Source organism: Lissotriton vulgaris, chromosome 5 (assembly GCF_964263255.1).
Source record: "Lissotriton vulgaris chromosome 5, aLisVul1.2, whole genome shotgun sequence".
Taxonomy (NCBI): Eukaryota; Metazoa; Chordata; class Amphibia; order Caudata; family Salamandridae; genus Lissotriton; species Lissotriton vulgaris.
Window position 1 is genome coordinate 2,029,901,561 of NC_141693.1, and position 17,337 is coordinate 2,029,918,897.

General features: G+C 51.0%; 1 protein-coding gene across 2 annotated transcripts in view; it reads left to right on the forward strand.

Annotated features, from left to right (window-relative positions):
* CFAP157 (cilia and flagella associated protein 157) overlaps nt 1-17,337 on the forward strand; it is a 681,435-nt gene that overhangs the window by 168,114 nt on the left and 495,984 nt on the right. For both annotated transcript variants that reach the window (XM_086924933.1, XM_086924934.1), the window contains exon 3: nt 5,333-5,486. In XM_086924933.1, coding sequence (XP_086781059.1) covers nt 5,333-5,486 — 154 coding nt within the window. The remainder of the gene's footprint in view (nt 1-5,332; nt 5,487-17,337) is intronic.

Here is a 17,337-nt window from a genome sequence, read left to right on the forward strand (position 1 = left end):
ACAGCACTGCCACATTAGAAACCACATGTCCTGTACACACAGCACTGCCACATTAAAGACCACATGTCCTGTACACACAACACTGCCACATTAAAGACCACATGTCCTGTACACACAGCACTGCCACATTAAAGACCACATGTCCTGTACACACAGCACTGCCACATTAGAAACCACATGTCCTGTACACACAGCACTGCCACAATAAAGACCACATGTCCTGTACACACAGCACTGCCACATTAGAAACCACATGTCCTGTACACACAGCACTGCCTCATTATATACCACATGTCCTGTACACACAGCACTGCCACATTAGAAAACACATGTCCTGTACACACAGCACTGCCACATTAGAAACCACATGTCCTGTACACACAGCACTGCCACATCAAAGACCACATGTCCTGTACACACAGCACTGCCACATTAAAGACCACATGTCCTGTACACACAGCACTGCCACATTAAAGACCACATGTGCTGTACACACAGCACTGCCACATTAAAGACCACATGTCCTGTACACACAGCACTGCCACATTAAATACCACATGTCCTGTACACACAGCACTGCCACATTAGAAACCACATGTCCTGTACGCACAGCACTGCCACATTAGAAACCACATGTCCTGTACACACAGCACTGCCACATTAAAGACCACATGTCCTGTACACACAGCACTGCCACATTAAAGACCACATGTGCTGTACACACAGCACTACCACATTAAAGACCACATGTCCTGTACACACAGCACTGCCGCATTAAAAACCACATGTCCTGTACACACAGCACTGCCACATTAAAGACCACATGTCCTGTACACACAGCACTGCCACATTAGAAACCACATGTCCTGTACACACAGCACTGCCACATTAAAGACCACATGTCCTGTACACACAGCACTGCCACATTAGAAACCACATGTCCTGTACACACAGCACTGCCACATTAAAGACCACATGTCCTGTACACACAGCACTGCCACATTAGAAACCACATGTCCTGTACACACAGCACTGCCACATTAAAGACCACATGTCCTGCACACACAGCACTGCCACATTAAAGACCACATGTGCTGTACACACAGCACTGCCACATTAAAGACCACATGCCCTGTACACACAGCACTGCCACATTAGAAACCACATGTCCTGTACACACAGCACTGCCACATTAAAGACCACATGTGCTGTACACACAGCACTGCCACATTAAAGACCACATAAGACCACATGTGCTGTACACACAGCACTGCCACATTAAAGACCACATGTCCTGTACACACAGCACTACCACATTAGAAACCACATGTCCTGTCCACACAGCACTGCCACATTAAAGACCACATGTCCTGTACACACAGCACTGCCACATTATAAACCACATGTCCTGTACACACAGCACTGCCACATTAAAGACCACATGTCCTGTACACACAGCACTGCCACATTAGAAACCACATGTCCTGTACACACTGCACTGCCACATTAAAGACCACATGTCCTGTACTCACAGCCCTGCCAGATTATAGACCCCACGTGTCATATACACACAGCACTGCCAAATTAGAGGACAAACGTGTCCTGTACACACGGCACTGCCCCAGTAGACACCACACATGTTCTTTACCACAGCACTGTCACATTAGAGGCCACACACATTCAGTACACACAGCAGTGCCCCTTCAGAGGCCACACATGTCCTTTACACACAACACTGCCACATTAGGTACACTACATGTCATATTCACACAGCACTGCTACAAAAGACACCAGCACATGCATCCTTTACACACAGCACTGCTACATTAGAGAACCCATGTCCTGTACACAGAGCACTGCCACATTGGATGCCACATGCACCCTGCACATTCAGCACTGCCATATTAGTGACCCCACGAATCCTGTACATACAACACTGCCATATTAGAGGCCACACAAATCCTGTATACACAGCACTGGCACATTACATACCCCACGTATCCTGTACACACAGCACTGCTACATTAGAGGCCACACGCAACATGTATACACAGCATTGCCGTATTAGAGGCCACACCCTTCCTGTATACACTGCACTGCCACATTAGAGACCACACATGTCCTTTACACACAGCACCACCAGATTAGAGACACTGTGTCCTATTCACACAGCACTGCCACAAGAGACCACGCACATCCTGCACACACAGCACTGCTACATTAGAAACCACATGTCCTGTACACACAGCACTGCCACATCAAAGACCACATGTCCTGTACACACAGCACTGCCACATTAGAAACCACATGTCCTGTACACACAGCACTGCCACATCAAAGACCACATGTCCTGTACACACAGCACTGCCACATTAAAGACCACATGTCCTGTACACACAGCACTGCCACATTAAAGACCACATGTGCTGTACACACAGCACTGCCACATTAAAGACCACATGTCCTGTACACACAGCACTGCCACATTAAATACCACATGTCCTGTACACACAGCACTGCCACATTAGAAACCACATGTCCTGTACGCACAGCACTGCCACATTAAAGACCACATGTCCTGTACACACAGCACTGCCACATTAGAAACCACATGTCCTGTACACACAGCACTGCCACATTAAAGACCACATGTCCTGTACACACAGCACTGCCACATTAAAGACCACATGTGCTGTACACACAGCACTACCACATTAAAGACCACATGTCCTGTACACACAGCACTGCCGCATTAAAAACCACATGTCCTGTACACACAGCACTGCCACATTAAAGACCACATGTCCTGTACACACAGCACTGCCACATTAGAAACCACATGTCCTGTACACACAGCACTGCCACATTAAAGACCACATGTCCTGTACACACAGCACTGCCACATTAGAAACCACATGTCCTGTACACACAGCACTGCCACATTAAAGACCACATGTCCTGTACACACAGCACTGCCACATTAGAAACCACATGTCCTGTACACACAGCACTGCCACATTAAAGACCACATGTCCTGCACACACAGCACTGCCACATTAAAGACCACATGTGCTGTACACACAGCACTGCCACATTAAAGACCACATGCCCTGTACACACAGCACTGCCACATTAGAAACCACATGTCCTGTACACACAGCACTGCCACATTAAAGACCACATGTGCTGTACACACAGCACTGCCACATTAAAGACCACATAAGACCACATGTGCTGTACACACAGCACTGCCACATTAAAGACCACATGTCCTGTACACACAGCACTACCACATTAGAAACCACATGTCCTGTCCACACAGCACTGCCACATTAAAGACCACATGTCCTGTACACACAGCACTGCCACATTATAAACCACATGTCCTGTACACACAGCACTGCCACATTAAAGACCACATGTCCTGTACACACAGCACTGCCACATTAGAAACCACATGTCCTGTACACACTGCACTGCCACATTAAAGACCACATGTCCTGTACTCACAGCCCTGCCAGATTATAGACCCCACGTGTCATATACACACAGCACTGCCAAATTAGAGGACAAACGTGTCCTGTACACACGGCACTGCCCCAGTAGACACCACACATGTTCTTTACCACAGCACTGTCACATTAGAGGCCACACACATTCAGTACACACAGCAGTGCCCCTTCAGAGGCCACACATGTCCTTTACACACAACACTGCCACATTAGGTACACTACATGTCATATTCACACAGCACTGCTACAAAAGACACCAGCACATGCATCCTTTACACACAGCACTGCTACATTAGAGAACCCATGTCCTGTACACAGAGCACTGCCACATTGGATGCCACATGCACCCTGCACATTCAGCACTGCCATATTAGTGACCCCACGAATCCTGTACATACAACACTGCCATATTAGAGGCCACACAAATCCTGTATACACAGCACTGGCACATTACATACCCCACGTATCCTGTACACACAGCACTGCTACATTAGAGGCCACACGCAACATGTATACACAGCATTGCCGCATTAGAGGCCACACCCTTCCTGTATACACTGCACTGCCACATTAGAGACCACACATGTCCTTTACACACAGCACCACCAGATTAGAGACACTGTGTCCTATTCACACAGCACTGCCACAAGAGACCACGCACATCCTGCACACACAGCACTGCTACATTAGCCCTAACACTGTGTACATGAGTCCTGCATATCCTGTGTACAGGTCCCACCACAACCCAGATCCACATCACTAAAGGCTACAATTGTGTGTGCAAGTACAATACTGCTGCGGGCTGGGTCTTGGGGCGGTGGATGAGCTATGGACTTAACTGCTCTGCCAGTCGTGCATGAATAATTGTGCATCCATCGTTCATTATAGATTACTTTCATCTTTGTTAAATTAGTATGTGCACCAAGTAATTGGGACCGAATTTCATGTGAAAAAAAGATCTATGCTGCATGGTTTACACATGTATTTGGTAAAAGGTTCTGGAGGGCGACTGCCCTTTCTTTTCAACCCAGCATCCTTGGCAACCCGTGATGTTTCTGCCAGGAGCAGTCAGCAGGCAGAACCTGTCGGCCGCCTCCCCCTCCACTGACCCGTGAACCCCTTCACTGACCAATGAACACCCATCACGGACTACTGAACCTCCTCCACTGACCACTGGCTGCCATTGACCTCCACTCTGACCTCTAAACCTCCTCCACTGAATCCCTTCACTGACAATTTACCCCCTTAACTGACCAATTAACACCTTTCACTGACCACTAAACCCTCCACTTACCAAGGAACACCCTTCGCTGACCACCAAACCCCTCTAGTGACCAATGAACATTCTTCACTGACCACTGAACTCTTCAACTGACCAATGAACACCCTTTACTGACACTGACCACTTGTCCACTGACCACCCTTCCACTTACCACTGAACCCCCTCCACTGACCACTACCCTGTTCACCTCTCCACTGATCTCTGAACCCCATCCACTACCCACTGAACCCCTTCACTGACCATTGAACCCCCTCAATTGACCATGAACACACTTCACTGACCACTGAATACCTTTCACTGACAACTGAATACCCTTCCTTGACCACGGACCACTGAACACCCTTCCCCTGACCATTGAATCAGTTCACTGATGACTGAACCCCTTCCACTCACCACTGAACCCCCTCCACTCACCACCCTACTCCCTTCCTTGACAACTGACTCTGCTGACTTTGTCCACTGACCACAATGGTCCAATGATCACACCTGAACCCGTTAAACTCCTTCACTGACCACAACTTGTCTTTTCTCTTTTCAGCTGGCAAGCTGGCAGCACTGGAAGAATTCAGAGTCCAGAAGGAAGAACTGAGCGCTCAGTTTGCAGCTCTTGAGGAAAAGCTGAAGAAACAAGAGGAAGACCACAAACAGCTCATCTACAACCTGGAGCGGAAGGCGGTGGTGGACAGGGACAGGTAAGAAGAGTGCATGAGCAGGAGGGGCCACAAGAGAATAGTGTGGGATCAGAAGGGGGCAGAGATGGACTCAACGGCTTATGTCAGTAGGGCACAATGAAGGACGTGAAGGAGGTCTTAGGAGGTGATGAGGGAGGACATTGTGAGATCAGAAGGGGAGGTGGGGACATTGTGAGATCCCAAGGGGACATGGAAGGACATAAAAGCATGGACATGAGGGGCCAAGGGAGGGGGCACAGTGTGGGATCAGAAGGGACAGGGAAGCTCACAAGGCTTAGGGATCTTCAGAGGACAGTGAAGGACATGAATGCAGGGAATTAAATTGCTGTCTTAAATGTGTATACTAGAGATCAGGTGCCGTACCAATGCCATATATAGGTGGATATACCAGAACTCGCCGTGTCCATCAAGAAAGTCTCAGGTTAATGAACTCTTGTCCCCCGGACCACAGCAGTGTTTCGTGGCACAAAAGTCTCAAACACATTGTGCTCAGCCATCTGACAGCAGTTCTGATCTCTTATTTAGAGATGATAATTTCACTGTTTTCCACAAATATATACTATTGATGCTGGCTGTTTGAAACTTTTGTAGTAACAAGGATAAGAGCTTCTTTTCTCTCCCATTTTTCATATATCCCCTTTTCTCCCTTCCAGGTCATTTTCCCCTTTAATAGTCGTATGGCTTCTCCGGTCGCATCTTTTCTTTATCCTCACTATTATTTATCTTTTCTTTACCCTGATTATTCTTCATCTTTTCTTTATCCTGATTATTAGTAATCTTTCCTTTATCCTATTATTCATTTTTCCTTTATCCGGACTATTCTTTATTTTTTTCTTTATTATGACTATTTTTCATCTTTCCTTTATCATGTACATCAATCACATGTACACTTTTCAGTAGGGAGAGCATATGCACTTTAGCACTGGTCAGCAGTGGTAAAGTGCCCAGAGTCATTAAACCAAACAAAATAGGTCAGAGAGAGTATTGGAGGAAGGCAAAAAGTTTAGGGATGACCCTGCCAAGAGGCCCAGGTCCAACACTGACTATTAGTAATCTTTCCTTTATCCTATTATTAATCTTTCCTTTATCCTGACTATTTTTCATCTTTCCTTTATCCTGACTATTAGTAATCTTTCCTTTATCCTATTATTAATCTTTCCTTTATCCTGACTATTTTTCATCTTTCCTTTATCCTGACTATTAGTAATCTTTCCTTTATCCTATTATTAATCTTTCCTTTATCCTGACTATTTTGTAATCTTTCCTTTATCCTGACTATTAGTAATCTTTCCTTTATCCTATTATTAATTCTTCCTTTATCCTGACTATTTGTAACCTTTCCTTTATCCTATTAGTAATCTTTCCTTTATCCTAACCATTAGTAATCTTTCCTTTATCCTGACTATTTGTAACCTTTCCTTTATCCTATTAGTAATCTTTCCTTTATCCTAACCATTAGTAATCTTTTCTTTATCCTGACTATTTGTAACCTTTCCTTTATCCTATTAGTAATCTTTCCTTTATCCTAACCATTAGTAATCTTTTCTTTATCCTGACTATTTGTAACCTTTCCTTTATCCTATTAGTAATCTTTCCTTTATCCTATTATTCATTTTTCCTATATCCGGACTATCCTTTATCTTTTCTTTATTATGACTATTTTTCATCTTTCCTTTATCCTGACTATTTGTAACCTTTCCTTTATCCTATTATTAATATTTCCTTTATCCTGACTAGTTTGTAATCTTTCCTTTATCCTGACTGTAAGAACTGGGACCACCAGCTCTCCGGGGGAAAGCATGGCACGAGCAGGAAGGCAGCCAGGGGCTTGCGTGTAAAGCAGCTACTTAACACACTCATCCAATGAGACACACAGTGGGTGCAATAATGGAGACCACACCAGCAGTTGTATTTGCAAATCAAGTTATTTTATGTAGGATTTAAATCAGAGCAAATAAAGCATGAGCAACTCATTAACATTTCATCACAGTACCTCATTAAAACATTTCATGAACGCTTTTCCAAATGCATTTCCTGTAAAATGGTAAGACATTACATTATGTACTCCCAGTACAGCTGAACGCTCCAAAGAACACAGCCTGTCTCGTGATTCTACTCCGCAGGCTAAAAGGTAATTTCATAAACCAGGGAAGAAGATCTCAAGAAGCAGTTATAAACATGGCCCCTTGTAAATATCAACCGTTCAATGCTAGAAATAAGGTTATCAAAATAGTCATGGATTAAATCAATCAATATCATATCATCATCCCCTCAGGATTCTGTGAAGCCCGCCCCTGCAAGAAATTCAGTACAGGGGAAAGGTATTCATCTCATAGCAGGCATGACAATAGTTAAGTAGACATGAGCTTGTAGGCCCCCTGCGTCGGCCCCTTACACACCAACCGTCACTGAAGGGGATTATCTGCTTGTTTACCTATCATCCCACAATTCAATTGACAGGCTCCAGGCCGAGAACTCCTGGCAGGCAGAACGATGCAATAGGGAAGATATCTGTTCCTCCCAAACCTCTCAAGTTATCGAGGCACATGCAAAGAAAGGGGGGCCAACAGGGCCCAGTCTCCGTTCACCCCGGGGGAGGGGCGACCTCGGGCCTCTCCCGGCCTACCGCCCTCCTCCCCGGGGGGTACCTTAGTGCCTCGGCCCTACGGGGCCCTTGCGGTGGCTTGAGGTGGAGGGAGGAGCTTCCTTCCAACAGGGCCCGCACGCTGCCCGGCGCAGTGCAGGGACTGTCGCACAGCACCTGCCCGGGGCATGGTGACACAATGCGGGGCAGAGCGGAGGGGGCACCGGGGCTTCTCCACCACCCCTCCACGGCGAATCCGGCTCTTCTCCGGGTGTTGGTGCTGATGAGGGGCTTGTTTGCAGCCTCCAATAGCTGCGCGGCTCTGGTGGGGGCGTGGCCGGTGACGCGGTCGCACTCCCCATCACGTGAGAGGGGACAGCTTGCCTTCAGGCCTACGCGGCCTGGTCCACGCGATGCGGCGGCCCTCTCCTGGCACACGGGGGCCGCCGAGGGGAGAAGCTAGTGATGGCGTGGGCTCCGCTGGGGCCGCTAGACCCGGCGCAAGGACAGGCAGCAGCGCTGGCGGCCAGAAGCGCCCCGGGCATCGAAGGAGCGGCGCCAATGCCGCGCTCGTCACAGGATTCCCTCAGGCGCCTCAGAGGAGCGCTAGGTACAGCGCTTGGGAGATGCTTCACAGCGCTAGGCGCAGCAGGGCAAGGAAGGCCATTTCAATAGTTTACGATGAACAGGCAGTCTCTGGCCATAGCGCTTGAGGAGGGGACCATTCATAGCGCTTTTCAAGTGAGTCACCAAGCAATGCAGGGGAGAATGGAGGGCAGAGAGAGTCAGTCAGGGGGGAGACAGGTGGGGCGGTTAGACCCCAATGTAGGCAGGGGTTGCGCAGGGCCGCACAAGTCCAGTACCTGGTCGATCCCCGGTCAGAGGAAAGTAGACTTCTTGGCACTTGGATGGTTCTGTGCCCTTGGATGCTGGTTACTTGAAGTTGCTGAGAGGGGGAATTTGAGTTGAAGACTTGATGAGTTTTTCCTCAGTCACTGCAGATGGACCCTGGGGTTCCCTACCACTGGGCCAGATCAGGGGGCTAACTAAGGACACCTCACCCAGCTTAAGAGGCAGCACCTAAATCCTGTCACTCCCAGTAGCATAGGTTCCTAACTAGGCCCTCCCGCCTAAAACTCCTGCGTGGGTTCCCCAGGTCAGGGATGCCCCAACTGACTAGAAAAAGTTACCTCCCTTGCCTAAGTATGCCCAGGTCAGGTGACCACTCTCTAAGGCGGCAAAAGTCAGGTCCGCCTTCCTTCTGGAAGGTTCCAGGAGCTTCCCCACTCTACCTATGGACAGGGCATGGGTGGCTGGCATTGCAACATTGTATGGGGATCCAGCCTGCTCCTGGCAGCTAGGGTGCTACACTAAAAAGACCACGCTGCAGTAGCAGGGGCCAGTGGCAGCCATGTTTGAAGTAGAGAGCACCTGCACCCTAACACAGATTAGCTATGAAAAGGTGCCCGAAGACCTATGTACCAACAAAAAGAAGGTGAGAAAAATGAGGCAAGGGCAAAAAAATCACAGGGAAAGACCACCCTAGGGCTGACAGGTCTAACATGCGTCCCCCCCAGCTGAAAGTGGGGAGAGCTACCCAACCTCTAGGGAGTTCTCGTCACTAAGGCGGAAAAACCGGGAGAGACCGTCAGCATTGGCGTGGTCAGCTCTGGGCCGATTTTCCACCCTAAAGTCCATCCCCTGTAGGGAAATGGACCACCTTAGCAACTTAGGGTTTTCGCCTCTCATCTGCATGAGCCAGCGAAGGGGACGGTGGTCATTTTGAACTAGGAAGTGAGAGCCAAAAAGGTATGGCCTCAACTTCTTCAAAGCCCAGACCACAGCGAAGGCTTCTCGCTCGATGGTACTCCATCGCCGTTCCCGAGGGAGGAGTCTTCTGGAGATGAAGGCCACAGGTTGGTCTTGGCCATCATCGTTAAGTTGCGACAGCACGGCGCCTACACCATGCTCTGAGGCATCTGTCTGCACGATGAATTCTTTTTGGAAGTCCGGAGTGGCCAGCACCGGAGCGGTGCACATTGCGCGCTTCAGTGTTTCAAATGCCTCCTGGCAAGCAGCCGTCCAGATGACCTTGCGTGGCTGCTTTTTGGACGTCAACTCGGTCAACTCGGTCCTGTTCCCATCAGAAGCGGTCGCTCCTCACGCTGCTCCCTGCTTCGCCTGGTATCGTAGCGCTTACCGCCAGACTGCTGATTGCTTATCTCGCCTTGCTCCCACAACTGCTTTAGCCTGATTAATTATTAATTTGAGATCTTAGCGCTAGATTGCCCGTCTGTTTATTAATTGCTTATGTCAATTAGATCGTAGCGCTTGATTGCCAAGGTGCGCTTTTACGATAATTTCAAATTGTGCTGTGCTGCCTGTAGACTCATTTGTGCCTGATTGTGCCGGTGCCACTGCCATTTGCATCGCGCTATTTCCGATTGTGCCCCAATCCTGTTTCGATATTGGCTTGCTGCCATTTTGTTGGTGTTGTTGTGCCTCCCTACCCGGATCTCCACCCCGCTCCCGCCTCCCAGCTGCTCCACCCTCGCCCCTCCCCTTCCACTATCCACATATGACAGATGCCTACGCGCGCAGCGTTCACGCGCAGCGGTCGCGCCCTATGCGCGCCAAAGGTGCGCCAAAGGTAAGCCCGTCCGCGCCTGGATCGCGCCCAGCGCCAGACCCCCTGGTCCATGCAAATCCCATTCCACCCGCATAATATACGACGCTGATACCCTCTCTGCGCTTAACCCCGGCCGGCTCCCTAACTGCATCCAAGCCTTCCCAGGCCACACCCATGGACCCTTCACCTGCCACTCCTGCAAGTTCGACTGCATCAGAACCCACACCAAATCCACTAACTCCAAACAGAGCTCCAACACTAACCACCTAAAGTGCCTCCTGCTCAACACCCGCTCAATCCATAGACACTCCATCAAACTCTGGAACCTACTTGACACTACATCGCCGGACGTCGCCTTCCTTACAGAAACATGGATGAACGCCTCATCAGCCCCCGACATCGCCATAGCCATCCCGGACACCTACAAGATCATCCGAAAGGACCGCATCAACCAAACAGGAGGAGGCATCGCCATCGTCCATAAGAACACCATCCGCATCACGACCAGCTCCGACGATAACCTCGCTACCGCCGAACACCTTCACTTCCAGATTCACACCGACCCCAAAACCACACTCAGAGGCACCCTTATCTACAGACCCCCAGGACCCCGCTCACAATTCAGTGAAGACATCGCTTACTTCATCAGCCCACATGCCCTCCCATCCGAGAACTACATTCTACTGGGAGACCTCAACTTCCACCTGGATAAGAAAAACGACAACAACACCACCACCCTTCTGGACAACCTGGCCAATCTCGGACTCAAACAACTTGTTGACACCCCCACCCACTCTGCCGGACCCACGCTTGACCCTATCTTCACCTCCAGCAAGCACGTCTCCTTCGATCACACCACAGCTCTCCATTGGACGGACCACAACTGCGTTCACTTCTACTACAAAAAATCCACGACCCATAACCCCCCACAACCTATTCCCCGAAGAAACTAGAACAAAATCACCACCGACCAGCTCTTCACGTCGCTTCAACAAAACCTCCCTGCCAATTCATCGGACCCAAACCAAGCAGCCACCAACCTCACACAATGGATCACCCACAGCGCAGACGAACTAGCACCCTTGAAAAACCATCTAATCAAGCAAGGTAACAAAAAAGCCCCCTGGTTCAACGAAGACCTTAATTAATCCAAGAAGTTCTGTCGGACTCTCGAGAAAACCTGGAGAAAAAACCCTACCACTGACAACCTAGCCACCTTCAAGAACGCCACCCGCAAACACCACCAACTGATCCGATCCACCAAGAAATCTGCATTCAAGGATCGACTTGACAACAATGCCCAAAACAGCAAGGAACTATTCAACATCGTCAAAGAATTCACTAACCCCTCCGCAGGCACTAACGACATCACCCCCTCCCAAGACCTCTGCGACTCTCTATCATCATTCTTCCACAACAAAATCGCCGAAATACATAACAGCTTTCAAAACCAGTCCGAAGACCAGCCCACTTGTAGGAAGGGGGAGGCTCTAGTTGGCGCAGTGCAACACTAGCGACAAGCAGGGACTCTCTCTTCCTCGTCAGGGCTGAGGGTTACCTTCCAGACAACCTCTGCTTACCCTCTAGGTAGTGTGGCTTAAGCAGTCTTAGGCTAATCTTTGGGGCACATAGGGTTAAACACTTGCAACAGTACACCTTTACAACCAACCCACCACACAACGAGACCAGACTGTATTCTTGTAAAAATATATCTCTTTATATAGACTTTACGCAGGCTTGTGAATACAGTCAATAACTTTACGGATACGGTTGCAGATTATTAGCTTTGGGTTACCACAGTTCTTATTGTAGTTCTTTTGAGGCCCGTAGGCCGGCGTTAAACAAAGGTCTTTGTGGAGCCAGCGGCTTCCAGGGGATCTGTCCCACGTCGCGTTGCCTTCCCGGTGTCGCTGATCGTTGCGGCTCTTCGGCCGAGCAGGTCACTGGTCGTCCGGGGCAGCGGTGCTCTGTGGCGGCACGGTCCTCTCTTCGTCGGCTGCTCCGACCTTGGAGTCGGCGGCTGTGAGGCGGCGACAAGTGGCAGTACGGTCCCCAAGTGCAGGACGTACCCAGCCAGATGTCGGTGCAGCTGTGGGCTCACAGCTGGGCTGTCGGGCAGGTTGCCGACCTTGTGGATTCTCGTAAGGCAATAGTCTGTCCTTGCAGGTGAGGGACGGCTCGCTATGCAGTCGCCTCGATAGCTCGGACCAGACGGGTCCTCCTTCGCTTTGCTCTCGGGCTCCCAGCGCAGGTGTGGTCACGATGTTTGGGCCAGCGGCGGCTGGTCCTCACTGTGCTTCCGCTGTAGCTTTGGGCCCCGGTCACGGTGGTCGGGAGGGAGTGGATGCCTTAGAGGAGCTTCCTCTTTGTCGGTACTGCGGCGATGGTCAGCACCCGCAGTCGCTTTCTTCCAAGGGGGGTTTAGCGTCCACTGGTCCTGGGACGCTGGTCAGGGGGCAAGTTCAGTTCCAAGCCCTTGGAGATCTCTTTGCAGAGTTTGGCACAAGTAGCACAAAAGTCTTTTCGTAGTCTTTTTGTCTTCCTCTCCTTCCGCAGCAAGGCACCAGACACAGGCAAGAGTCAGCACCCTTCCTTGTCTTCTCGCGGTCCTTCTCGTAGGGCAGAGTCGTTCTGTGGCCCAAACTGGATCTAACTTTCAAGGAGCAGGGCTCCATCTTTTATAGGCCAATTCTTTTGTTCTCGCAGGCCAGGGGGGCCTTTGCATAGCCACTCTCAGTTCTGGAGTACCCCGGCGGGTGTACTCCGGCTTCTGCTTTCAGTGTGAGGGGCAGGCGCATCAGACGCCCCACAGGAGGTGGAGCCAGCATTGTCCGGACAGGGGTGGCCAGAGTACCTTGTTGATGGGGCTTCGCCCTTCCTGGGCCAGGTGCCGGCAGAGTCATCCGCCGCTCCCCAGGAGGGTGGAGCCAGCATTGTGGTGGCCGAGCACAGTGACAGTTCGAGTCAAGAGGCACTCCTACCTCCCACTAAGGTGTAATCTGCGCATTCACCACCTGTCATCCCTCCAGCCCTGTCACTCACACATCCCAGACAGTCGGATACACATACTGGCAGAGGCAACTGAAATGGTTAGGCAAGCAAATGCTAACTTTCTAAAAGTAGCATTTGCAAACCCAGGATAATGAAATAAACTTGACTACAAGAAATATCTCATCACCCTGAGTCCAGGCATACTAAACATGACTCACTACCATGCTCCTTGAGCCTGCGGGGGTTATAGGTTGTAATAATCCTCGCAGCTCAGTCTGGCCTAATGGAGCAGGTAGCCTTCAGTAGTGAAATACGGTCTTCGTTGTAAGTCACTACCAGGACATGCCACGCACATCAGGGCTTGTCCTACCTTGCACCTACAATGCACCCTGCCCGCAGGCCTACCATCGGGGTGACTAATATGTAGCCAAGGGAAGGGTCGGTGCTGGCAAGTGGGGACACTTGCCCAGCTAGCGTGACAGTACGAGACCGCACGCGGGTTCTGCGGTCGCAGTTCCCAGACACATCTTTACGGCTGCTTGGGTGGGTGGCGCAACCAGCGCTGCAAGCCCACCAGCAGTATTGGCATCTACACGCCCCGGCACTCTCTCGTGCGCGTTACTAGGGACTGACAGTAAATCCAATGCACCAATCATGGATATCAATCGTATGTACAGTTTAGAGTAGGGAGCACTTGCACTGCGGCACGGATCAGCCGTGGCGCAGTGCCCTGAGTATCGGAAAACCAGCAAAACATCGGAGGCACATCAGCAAAAAGTGGAAGGGAGACTCACGCCAAGGTGCCAGGTCTAACATGTGTCCCCTCCAGCTGAAATGTGGGGGGAACTACCCTTCCCCAGGGAGTTCCACATCACTAAGGCGGAAAAATCTGGACAGACCGTCAGCGTTGGCGTGATCGGTGCCAGGGCGGTGTTCCACCGTAAAGTCCATACTCTGTAGAGAAATGGACCACCTCAATAGTTTCGGGTTCTCACCCCTCATTTGCATCAACCATCTGAGGGGCCTGTGGTCCGTCTGAACTCGGAAGTGAGACCCAAACAAGTAGGGTCTTAGCTTCTTCAGTGCCCAGACCACAGCAAATGCTTCACGCTCTATTGCACTCCACCTACTTTCCCGTGGAAGTAACCTCCGACTTATGAAGGCTACGGGTTGGTCAAAGCCCTCCTCAGTCATCTGTGAAAGAACAGCCCCTACACCATGCTCTGAAGCGTCTGTTTGCACAATGAACTCTTTGGAGAAATCGGGGGCCAGGAGCACGGGCGCCGTGCACATGGCAGTCTTCAGGGTGTCGAAAGCTTTCTGACAGGTGTCAGTCCAAATCACATTCCTGGGCTGCTTCTTCGAAGTCAGCTCTGTCAAGGGGGTCACAATCGTGCCATAGCCCTTGACAAACCTCCTGTAATACCCAGTGAGCCCCAGGAAGGCTCTCACTGCAGTCTGGGTCTTGGGGGGTTCCCAAGCCAGGATGGTTTCGATTTTGGGCTGCAAGGGGGCTACCTTGCCACTCCCAACTTGGTGTCCCAAGTACACCACGGATCCCTGCCCAATCTGGCACTTGCTTGCCTTGATTGTGAGGCCTGCTCTGCGCAGGGCCATCAACACTTCCCAGAGGTGTCGCAGGTGTTCGGGCCAGGTGCCGCTGAACACCGCGATGTCATCCAGGTAGGCGGCACTGAACTCGTCCAGTCCAGCCAACACCTGGTTGACCAATCTCTGAAAGGTGGCAGGGGCATTCTTCATTCCAAATGGCATAACCCGGAACTGGAAATGCCCATCTGGGGTAGAGAATGCCGACCTCTCCTTTGCCCCATCGGTCAAGGTGATCTGCCAGTACCCAGACGTCAGATCAAACGTGCTGAGAAACCGGGCAGCCCCTAGCCGATCAATGAGCTCGTCAGCTCTGGGGATGGGGTGCGCGTCAGTCTTCGTGACTGAATTGAGTCCTCTGTAGTCCACACAGAACCGGAGTTCGGGTGTGGCTCCCGGCGCAGCAGCCTTTGGGACCAAGACCACGGGGCTGGACCAAGGACTGCTGGAAGACTCAACCACCCCGAGGGCAAGCATCTTGGAGACCTCCTCCTTGATGCAGGCCCGTACCCTGTCAGTCACCCGGTAAGCCTTATGCTTCACCGGCAAGCTGTCTCCAGTGTCCACATCATGGACGCACCAATCTGTGACACTCGGAACCAGGGAAAACAGGTCTGGAAACTGCCCCAGCAACTGGCGGCAATCCTCCTGTTGTTCGGCGGTCAGGGAGGGTGAGAGGTTAACTCCATCCACTGACCCATCCTTCTCACAGGCCACCAAGAGGTCCGGTAGAGGCTCTGACTCCTCCTCCATTCCGTCATCGGTTGCCAACAACATGCCCACTTCGGACCTTCGCAAGTGGGGCTTGAGGCGGTTGACATGTAGGACCCGCAAAGGGTTCCTGGCCGTCTTCATGTCCACCAAGTATGTCACGGGGCTTTTCCGCTCCACAACCTCGAATGGTCCTGTCCACTTATCTTGAAGGGCACAGGGCTCCACCGGGGCCAGGACATACACCTCTTGTCCAGGCTGAAGCTCGACCAGAGTGGCATTCTGATCGTACCACCGCTTCATTTCTTCCTGGCTCGCTTCCAGATTTGCCTCGGCAAGTTGTCTGAAGCGCCTGGTCTGGTTTCTGAAGGCCAGCATGTAGCTATATACATTCTGGGGAGGTTTCCTGGGAGATTGCTCCCAGCCTTCCTTTACCAAACTCAGCGGTCCTCTCACGGGGTGGCCGTACAGCAGTTCAAAGGGACTGAACCCTAGGGACTTCTGTGGCACCTCGCGATATGCAAACAGTAGGCATGGTAAGAGGACGTCCCACTTACGCCTCATCGGACCTTCCAGGCCCATGATCATGCCTTTGAGGGTTCGGTTGAATCTTTCAACCAACCCGTTACCTTGGGGATGGTAGGGGGTGGTGAACTTGTACGTTACGCCACACTCCTGCCAAAGGGATTTCATATATTTCGATATGAAATTGGTCCCCCTGTCGCTCACTACCTCTAGAGGGAATCCTACTCGTGAGAAAATTCCCATCAGTGCACGCCCCACCACGGGAGCCGTCACTGTCCTCAGAGGTATGGCTTCAGGGTACCGGGTGGCATGGTCCACCAAGACCAGGATGAACCTGTTGCCCATGGCTGTCTTGGGGTCCAGAGGCCCGACGATGTCAATACCCACTCGCTGGAATGGCGTACCGACCACAGGGAAGGGTTGGAGGGGAGCCTTGTTCTTCCCTCCCGTCTTCCCACTTGCCTGGCAAGTCGGACAGGTTCTGCAATAAGTATCTGAACTCTTATGCATTTGGGGCCAGTAAAAGTGGGTGACAAGCCTGTCATAGGTCTTGTCCATCCCCAAATGTCCTGCTAAAGGTACATCATGAGCCAGACCCAGTAGGAAGGCTCTGAACTTCTGGGGTACCACCAGCACGCGGGCTGACCCAGGTTCAGCAGCCTTAGGCTCTGAATACAGGAGGTCGTTCTCCCAGTACACGTAATGTGTTTTGGCCTGAACACCATTGGCCTGGTCTGCAGCCTGCTGCCGCATACCCGTGAGAGAAGGGCATTCTTTCTGCTCCCTGCAGAATTCCTCCCTGG